Source organism: Spea bombifrons, chromosome 1 (genome assembly GCF_027358695.1).
Source record: "Spea bombifrons isolate aSpeBom1 chromosome 1, aSpeBom1.2.pri, whole genome shotgun sequence".
NCBI lineage: Eukaryota > Metazoa > Chordata > Amphibia > Anura > Pelobatidae > Spea > Spea bombifrons.
Window position 1 is genome coordinate 134,960,361 of NC_071087.1, and position 10,547 is coordinate 134,970,907.

The window sequence follows — 10,547 nt, forward strand, 5'->3', positions numbered from 1 at the left end:
TTTAAAGTAACTGCAAAGAACAGATATCTGTATCAGATCATAAATACACATGTGGAATATTACTAAAATACATCAAAAAGCTTGCTTATACGGTAATTGTGTATCATTTCATAATGCAAGAGAAAAAAGGGCCAGATTTCTTGTATCTGTCTGGGAAAGGGTGTATATGTGAGTATGAATGTCTATGTATAAAATGTATGTGAGCATGGATGTGTATGTATAAGTGTATGTAAGCATGGACGTCTATGTATGAAGTGTATGTGAGCACAAATGTCTATGCATAGTGTATGTAAACATGGATATCTATGTATAAGTGTTTGTAAGCATAGATGTCTATGTATAAGTGTGTGTGTGCACATGGAGGTGTATGTATAAATGTGTGTGAGTATGGATGTGTACGTGTAAGTGTGTGTGTGAGCATGGATGTGTGTTTGTATGTGGTATGGATGTGTAAGTGGTGGAAGATGGAGGGTATGTTAACATGAGTGGCGTGAGAAGGAGTGTGTCTTAAAATGAGTGTGTATGTGTGTGTCAGTGTGTGTATGTGAGTAAATGTGTGTTGGTATGTGTCAATTTGTGTATGTGTGTTTACATATGTGTGCCAGAATGTATAATGGAGGGGGAAGGAAGAGGCAATGTCAGACATGTTGCTTGGTGAAGTTGGGGGGCCTGGAGCAATTTTCGCACTGGGGTTCTGTGGTTTCTAGTGATGCTTCTGTACAAAGCACATGTCTGCAGTTATTTTACCCTATACCAGCTAATTTAATTAATGAGTCATTTGTTTTAACCTTTCATATTATCATCCAAGAAGCACAAAAGAAGTCCTTATTTTTCAGAGAATTCAGACATGTGTAGCACTGATGAGTGGTGGGTATTTTCGGACTTCTTCTAGGTTAACATTGGTATTGTGTTATGGTTATCATAAAACAATGTGAAAATTGATTTTGTGGCAAAAGTAAAATAATGAATTTTTAACAACGGGAACATTTTAAATATTACATTTTATAGTCTGCAAGAGCATAATATGGTTGTAAGAATTTTAGATTGGTAGTGATCCAAAAGTGTGACATTTTTTTACACCATCCCTGTACGTCTCAAATAGGCCAAATAGTTAAAAACTAGAATATATTTTCAGTACCATCAACAATAGTTTTCTTCCCATAAATTATAATCCTGTTTTGTGAGACGAGTGGTCCCACGGCTGTCAAATCTAATAATGAGCTGAGAGTTTTAATTAGCAAGATGGTTTGGGGGCTCAATCAAAGAGAACAGAATAGTCACACTGAGTAAACTCAACCCACATTTGGGAACATTTTGCAGTGTTACTTCTTGGCAACTGTCAATTCAAGTTTATATATGGTTATATAAATATCTGATGCAAATATACAAAACAGTTCCATATGTTCCATAGAGAATTTGGTAACGTATACATTTCACGTTTTCACTGTTTTCTTTGCTTTATCATCTATTAGAATGCTAAATCTACTACTGTGCACCATGTACAGCAATTAACAAACAATATTCATACATGAAAGAGGTTAAACCTACCTTGGGAAATTAACAAACCTCATTCAGAATTCTGGTCATAAGAACGGCCATTGTTTAATTATCTGTACGGTTGCCAGTCTCATATTTCACGCCTCCATCCCTGTTTGATTTGTTCTTTGCAAACAGAGTAAAAATGGAAATGACAAATAATCATTCATAATTTCACATTCAGTCTCCTCTTAAGCAAGAAAGAATTTCTGCTAACAGCATTTTGACGAACTGAAGTATTTAGATGAAGAACACACAAAGTTGTTGGGACCAAATACTGTCCATGGCCATAGATGGTTGCCCACATCGGTTACAACAGACTACATTTTGTGATGTCATTGCTTACAGGGAGTTGTGTAAACATTTTTCTGAATGATCACACTGATCTACCATTTGATCCTGTAAAAGCAAAACTCACAAATAGACTTAAAGGTGCCGTAAAGATAAAGTTTCCCAACGGAAAATCTGGATTAAAATACCTTGGCAGGGTAACAGGTAAACAAACACCTCAGCCCAAGTTTATAGTATTAAACTTACATTTATAACACAAGTCCCTGACAGGACCCCTAGTTGGTTGTAGCCATTTGCAGTCTAGTGTGCTTGATAATAAGTCTATGCCCAAGTTCCTCTTTAAGATCCTACCAGTCAATAGACCACCAATGAGTATCCAAATAGCCAAGACCCTTGGCCTACCCTAGAAAAGGGAGAGATTCAGTCATTAATGTAGAACCCTTGGAGAGGCGGCACTCCATTTATATTATCAATACATGGATTTTAAGGGTTTCTTACTGTTTGACAGGGCAGAAGGTTTATGGATATGCACAAATGGACCTGTTTATTTCACCATATCACAGCATGTGCTAATTATAAGAGTCATCTGAAGTTGGTGATCATGAGTGATATGCTAGCAACATGACTAACACTCTGAGTGCTGATAAAATTCTCAGCTTTTTTGCTATGCTGTTTAATCATATATCCACTTATAAAATGTTCTCCTAAAAGTGCTAAAATATGTATTAAAAACATGAAAAAGGCAAGGCGAAATTGCCTATTCACAGTTTTTTTTCTAAATATTTAGTCTGTCTTTTTTATTTAGTTTTAGTTGTACTTAGTTTTAAAATACATATATAATTATGGTATGGTACAACATATTCTAAATCAACTAATGAATTAGTTCATCATAAGAATCCCCAAATAAACATGTACTAGAAGTTTGTAAAGTTTTGTAAATAATTATTTTGGTCTTTACATTTTGATCCAATAATAAAACCAATGTAATTAAATAATGTAAGAATGTATACACAAGTACATAATACTGAAATGATTCCTCACTTCAGAAACAAATCTAAAAAAACCCTCCTAATTAAGCTACTTTGAATTCTGCCATCAGGGGAAAAAAATCCTTCTTGACTCCCAAAGGCAATCGGATTTCTCCTTGGATCAAGAAGCTCTAAAATATTAATGTTATTTTATTTATAGCCCTGCTTTTCTAAGAAAATATCCAGACCTTTTTTGAAGGCATCTAATGTATTTGATAACACCACCTCCTTTGGCAGTGAATTCCATACATTTATTGTCCTTACTGTAAAGAATCCCTTCCTATGAAATCTCCGCTCTTCCAGTCTCTTTTGTTCTTTGTACATTTCTGTTAATGAACAGGTCACTGAAGAGCTCTTTATGTTGGCCCTATATATATATATTTTTTTTTTTTAGTCTATCTTCATAACTAGTATCTTTCAATCCCCTTAGCGTCATAACTAGTATCTTTTGTAGCCCTCCTTTGCACTTTTTCTAGTTCCATAATGTCCTTTTAAGGACCGGTGCCCAAAATTGTACCGCATATTCAAGGTGAGGTCTTACCATTGATCTGTAAAGAGGCAAGATGATATTCTCCTCCAATTCTACACATTTTTTCTGAATTGGGTCCAAATACTTTACAAAATTGATGTGCTAATTTACAGTAATGACATTTTGATTATTTTGGACAACAAATTACCATTAAAATAATATTATTTATTTGAATGTAGATGAAATATTTGTGAGAGAAAGAAGATCATATTTTAGGAACAATTTAGACATTATTTACACAACTGTAAGAAATAGAACACACCTAGTTTCTCATTTATGAAACTAATCTTATTGAAATGTTAATAATGAAATTGTATTATTATGAAATAGTTGTCTTAGTTTTATAGCCTTCTCATTTGGTAAGACATGTGCAAGAAGTTCCAGCCCTGCATAATGCATAACCAGTGTGGCAAGATATTTTGAGTTACCAGATCAACCTCTTGGATTTCTAGGCCACCAGATGCATCTCTGCTCAATATGCTGGTTGCAAGAGAGATCTCTGATCTCCCCAACTACCCCATTTACACTATAGATACATAGTTTACTTCAGCCCAGAGCTGTGCGTCTTTAAAACATGGAGCATTGGGACATGATGTCATACCCGGCGCTTCGCAATGAGGATGGTGGGCACACAAGGGGCTAGAGGCTCTGTGCTGGGTAAGGTCTAGAACAGCATCCAAGGTAAAAGCACCACTGCGTGTCTTGGACATGTTGATATTGGTATAAATGTATTTAATTTTGAAATTTAGGGACAATTGAGTCCTTCCTGCAGGAGAAGCTCACTGGGGTTGCTCTTTGGATGCACAAAATGTACACAGGAATTGAAACTGGCCTTGTTGTTTTAAGACGTGGATCCAACTGCATGAGGAAACAAAGGTATCAGTCTGATTTGCCCAACTGCCAGTCCAAGCTCGCAGGGGCCATCCACAAAAGATTAAGAAAATATGTTAAAATGTTAATATGTAGAATGTAGATGAATATCAAGATGAATGTTAAGTAAGTCCACGCATTTGGGACCAAGCTCTCCCTGGTGAGTATTTGCTTATAAAGGATTTAGAGAGATATCAAAGGTTGACACTCCGTTGGTCATAAAGCATAAGCCCACACAGACAATCCTACACATGATTTTCCTTTCATTCACATTTCCTTAAGAGGAAAGGGGAAAAAAACACAGAATTGCCTTTCCAATTCAAGACTTCATCTACCTACACAAACCTATGTGAATCATAGGATTTATAATAACAGCCCACTGCCAGAACAAATGTTTTTGTTTTGTGATTGAAAGCAAACAACATAAAAGAAATAGAAGCACTATAGTGAGGCAACAATGTATAAAGTATATTTTTTTTAACCCTGGATTGATTATTTTCCTTTTCATTGAAAATAGTCAGAACCAAACTGCGGGAAATATTTGCATTATATATTGCGAACTTAAACAAGTGGATTTTAATTATTTGATTAAGTTATAGCATATCATGAGTGTTTTAGTATATCAGCTGCTACAAATAAAATGGGGGTAGCTGGCACTTTAAGGCCAGTTGCCGTCTAATGACGTAAATTCGGCCGGCGGGGGGCTGGCTTTGCCCAGCTGCATGCAACATTTTTATGGTCATGAAGCATGCAGCCGGGTATATCCAGCAGCTGGCAGGGCACCGCAGCACCCAATCTGTCTCTGGAGTGGCAGATCAGGTAAGTGTGCATTTGCCCGCTGTACCAGATGGGACCTCTTAGCAACCTTTGTAGTAACCAGGGGCGGGCTGGGCCGGGGGGCAGGGGGGCAATTGCCCCCCAGGCCGCCCTAAATCCGGGCCGGTGGGCCGGACGGACGACCGGCAGACAGGCATTCAATGCGGCTGCGGCCGCGGCCGCAAAGTTAAAAACTAAGCGGCCGCGAGCAGGATTGAATGCGGCCGTCACGCGTACCTGGCGGGGGAGGGAGGGGGGCGGTCCGCCCCGGCTGCCGCTCATCTGAGGGCTGCCACCATGCCGGCACGCCTCCAGAAACGGTGCGCGCGGCAACTGTGGCTGTGCGCCGGGACTTGATCCCGGCGCACAACACTGAAGCCACGCCCACCATCTTCTGCGCTCAGTGCACAGGACAGGAAGAAGAAGAAGTAGAAGTAGAAGAAGAAGAGGAAAAGTGAGAGTGAAAGAAGAAAAGGTAGGAGAGAGTGGATTAGTAAGTGTGTGAGAGTGATGGGTGTTATGCTGAATGTAAGTGTGTGAGAGTGATGGGTGTTATGCTGAATGTAAGTGTGTGAGAGTGATGGGTGTTATGCTGAATGTAAGTGTGTGAGAGTGATGGGTGTTATGCTAAATGTACGTGTGTGAGAGTGATGGGTGTTACGCTGAATGTAAGTGTGTGAGAGTGATGGGTGTTATGCTGAATGTAAGTGTGTGAGAGTGATGGGTGTTATGCTGAATGTAAGTGTGCGAGAGTAATGGGTGTTATGCTGAATGTAAGTGTATGAGAGTGATGTGTGTTATGCTGAATGTAAGTGTGTGAGAGTGATGGGTGTTATGCTGAATGTAAGTGTGTGAGAGTGATGGGTGTTATGCTGAATGTTTGTGAATGAGGGTTTCAGATAGCATGGATGTGTGAGTGTTGGGGGATAGCTTGGCATAGGGAGTCCGTAATCACATTCCTTTCATGCCCAGATTCCAGCATGTAGTGGCTGCCTAGGCATGATAGGAGTGTGATTGCTGTTATAAATTATTTTTTGGTCCAACTTCGGTGTGTTAACACTTTTATTGGACAGAATAATTCAATGACAGTATTAATATATATATATATATATATATATTTATATATATAATTGCAAACAGCAATCACACTCCTATCATGCTAAGTCAGCCAGCACATGCTAGAACCTGGACATGATAGGATTGTGATTGTTGTTATATATATATAAGGTTTTTTTTTTTTTTTTTTCAATTTTGGCCAAGTGAATGCTGAATTTTTAGTTTCAGTCCAGAATTTTCATTTCGGTGCATCCCTACTATATACTATGCCAGTCACTAAAGTGGTAAGCCTACACCACATCAATGTTTGGCTTAGTATATAGTGATAGGGGTTGTCAGTGTCTGGCTCAATGTATAGGCACACATTGACGGTGGTACCGCATAATCCCTAAGTATATAATGATAACAGTTATGCTGTACCCCTGTCAATGTTTGCCTAACCATAGAAACTATGCAGTTTTAAAGTGTGTGTGTGTGTGTGGGGGGGCGGGGGTGCCACATACAGGGTCTGCCACAGGTGCCAAATACTCTAGGTACGCCCCTGCATCATGCGGCTGTCAGACCCAACGGCCATGCCTCAGCTCCTCTTCCCTCGTCTTAAAAGGGGTGTGATGAAGAGCTGAGGCATGCGGTGCCTGCACGCCGGCCACTTTAATTTCATTAGGCGCTGGTGGAGTGACTGCCGCACGACGGCCGCTTTCAATGTCGCTCGCAGCCGCTTTGATGGTGCAATGGGCCAGTTGACTAGACTTGCCCCCCAGGCCTTAGGCTGCCAGCCCTCCCCTGGTAGTAACATTGAACTATCCTATATATATTTCAAATATTCAATGATTGACAACAGACAAATATTATTCACAACACATAATCCAGGCTCTCAAAACAGCGTCCTTTTCTTAAATAAACATTATAATCCAGACAGTAGAAGCTATTACCAAAGAAAATAAATTACAACATATAATCAAATAGCGTATCCAAAACATTGTAGTGATTGAGTCACGCAGATCACTTGAGCACCAGGCCACAATGAAAGGGTTTACGTTAATCCGGTGTTATTTTATGTCAATATAACCTGAGTGCTGTTACTGTTAGTACAAGACTTAAGGCATGCACCGATCATAAATCTGTTTGCAAGCACCGCTATACACAATGACTTGGTTTTAAGTTGCTATCTAGCATTTGCCGTATTAACAGAAGGAGATTGCTCGCAATAAATCTTTGCAGTCGTGAAATGTTGTTCTCACACTAGCCCTCTACAAAAAACACATCTGTTATAAAATGCAAAGGTGTTCATGATCTCAGAGCTTTGAGAAAACAATATAAAAGGCAAAAAGTGGAGACAAACTTAACGCCGAGAGATAATTACCAACTCTTGACATTCAGATAATAGGACGGGAATAAATGTTTGCTGAAATGTTGGGTGAAATAGGTAGATCAATGCAGAATTATTTTTAATATACGACACCCCGGCATGGATTAATGTAAAGCATCTAACAACATATAAGTGTTACATTAATACACAAGGAAAGGTGGATGAATGATGCTATTATTTCAAAGTTTAAATTGAATCCCCTTAGCCTTATCCTTGTGCGTTATTTATAAAGCTGAGATTTAAACATGATAACAGAAAGAGGCATGATTGTGATTTTTTTAATTCTCACTTTGTGACTTGGTCCAGGGACAGAACGATACAGAATATCAGAACAATAAATGTTTAACACAGAGTCTGCGATGGAATTCATAAAGGTGCCAATTTACATTCTTTGCTGAATTTAACACTTTTGTAACTAAATTGGAAACATAATTCATAGAATGCACAAACCCCATTGCAAAAATATTTTTTAATCATGTAAAAGTTTGCCGCATTCAGATTTTTCCCCAGTAACATTTAATTGTCATTTGACACAAAATCAGGAACTGATAGGTTGTACCCGCAGGCACCGATGTGTTGGCTATACATTTGGGGCAAATAATAAACTCAAAATGCTAGAGAGTGAATTAATGTTTTGTATAATTGGAACAGCATCTTTAATCTAGCATCGAGATCACATTCTTATTTAGGCTCAGCCTGGGCATAACAGCCTTTTTTTTTTAGCAATTATGTTTTTTAATGTAAAGTGCATACAGTTGCTATGCCACATTTGAACTAGTTTTCTTATTTATAAACCCAATGTGTATGTAAGATGTAGACGTTATATCAAATTCAATAACACCTACTATGCCTACATATTATATGGGTTAAATGCAGATGGCGGAGCATGCATCCTTTAAATAGTGATGCCCACAAATAAAGAAAAACACATATGGACAATCACACGTTGATAAATATCCAATATATGTTTCATTATAACATCACTCTTTCATTTATACTGGTATTTGCTGTAAAGCTACATGGATAGGGTTGGCGGATGATGGTTTTAAGTAGATCAGTCTGGGCGCTCTGCCCCAGTAATGAATTGTGACAGTAGTGGACACATGCATCAGTTTATATAGCCCCATGTGCCCAATTGCTGTTGAAGCAATCATTTCTTATCAATGGCCACTATGTCAGTCTAGGCTATGTGTAGATAAATAAGTAAAGAACATTACTGAGATTCATGGAAAACATTTCTCTTTCACATATGAAATACAAGGTTGACTCTTTCTAAGAACACCATTTAGTGTATTAGTCATAGGCTTGGGTATTTGCAAACATCTAGTGCTATAGATAAACCCATAATGCCAGAATTAACAAGAACTGGTTTACTATTCCAAACACATGTATACACATTATATCTATAGCACGAATGCGATCTGCATTATTCATGCATCCAATCCTTTGCCCCATCGCATAAACAGCATAGGCGCAAGAATTAGCCTAGGCATGATGACCATCGAAATACAGTATTACAACAAGAGGAGACACCTCTGAACAATAAACTCTTCATAGCTGGGATGGATCTATTGTTCAACAGCAGGGAAAGTGTAAATGCCGGCTTGGGGGGGGGGGTGGAGGCGGAGACACCATAATGTGATTTCCAGTAGGGGAGACAAGCCGTGTGCTCCACTTACATTACTAGAGTGCTATTAGGTCAACAATTAACAGTGATACGTGGAGGAGTGGAATACTGTAACCTCGGGGGACAGCGTCGGACAAGGGCATTGTTCTCGCTACCAGCGGCTACAATGTAACAGTTCCAGCATCCCAGTATTAACAGGTTCAGTGCAACCCTTCGGCACTTAGGACCCGTCCTTAGCCTCCCCGGGCTCGGGATGTGGCATGCATACGAATGCACTTCTCCAAATAAGATCTGGGTGTGATAGATCATTAAGCTACCCGTGTTAACCCCTTGTGTGCCAGGATCCTGAAGAACCCCACCTCCCATGCCCGACCCTCTAACCCTTCTCTCTTCTTGACACGGTGAATGAATGCTAAAGAGCACAGACACACAGTCCCAGCCACACATCTGCCACATCCACTGACTGAACAGCCACCCGCCGTATTGCAAGCCATGGAAATGAAAGTCTACGGGGAGTGAGAGGCTATGATTGTTGCGGGCAGCAAGGTGGTAGATATCGGTCTGGGATTTTAAATATCCTCCCTGTGCAAGTTTAGTATTTTATAGGGCAGATCATTCATGTAAATGATGAGGAAGGGTGCCTATCAGTTTAGCATGTGGGTAGGAAGGGTGCTGGGGAGGAGGGAGGGTACCATTTCTGCAAAAGGGCCATTGACCAGGGCACATTGCACGAGGATGTGCTCTTCTTACCGTCCCAGCTCAGACTCCAGTTCGTAGTAATGGGCCAAGGTGTCCTTCTTGGAGCCATCGATCCAGTAATCCGGTGCAGAGGTCCCAGACCTGGAGGAAGAGGAGGAGGTAGAAGAGGATGCAGTGGAAGAAGAGGAAGACGATGAAGACGAGGAGGGCAGAGTGACTTTCAACATCTCGGGGAGGTAGCGGAGGACAGGGCTGCCAGGAGGGGGAATGGAAGAGAAGCAGAGATCCTCAATCAATAGAGCACGGATCCCAGCCAATGGAGCAGCTGGATGGGGAGGAGGCAGGGTCTGTGTGTGCCCGGGTCCCTCCAAAAGGGTGAGAGACCCTACTGAGCACAGACTGGCACCCAGAGCCAAGGAAATGCCTAGACAGGGCACCTGCACCAGAAGCGCACACCTGCCACAAAGAGGATGGCAAAGAGCACAGGGGAGCTCAGGCAGTACCAGGCAGCTCCGGGAGATGCTTACATAGATGTCCCCAGAGATCTGTCCGTCCGCAGTCCCCTTCTTGTGCCCACAAGTTATGCAGACAGGAGAAGCACAGAAGCCAAGTGTATTTATAGGCACACTTGTAGTTTGTTTAGTTGAGGTGCTGCCATCGCAACCCTGTTCAAATGAAAGCTGCTGCTGATGCTGGAGTCAGTGCAGGGATCAGCGCTCAGCACTG

General features: G+C 40.5%; 1 protein-coding gene across 2 annotated transcripts in view; it reads right to left on the reverse strand.

Moving 5' to 3' along the window:
- The window catches only part of CAMK4 (calcium/calmodulin dependent protein kinase IV), a 79,305-nt gene extending 68,758 nt beyond the window's left edge, over positions 1-10,547 (reverse strand). Inside the window, exons 1-2 of one of the 2 annotated variants that reach the window (XM_053474345.1) lie at positions 10,349-10,547; positions 9,873-9,962 (exon numbers count right to left, since the gene is read on the reverse strand). In XM_053474345.1, coding sequence (XP_053330320.1) covers positions 9,873-9,962; positions 10,349-10,350 — 92 coding nt within the window. In that variant the 5' untranslated portion in view covers positions 10,351-10,547. Of the gene's footprint in view, positions 1-9,872; positions 10,321-10,348 lie in introns of those variants that run through there. The other variant, XM_053474340.1, reaches the window with a different exon arrangement.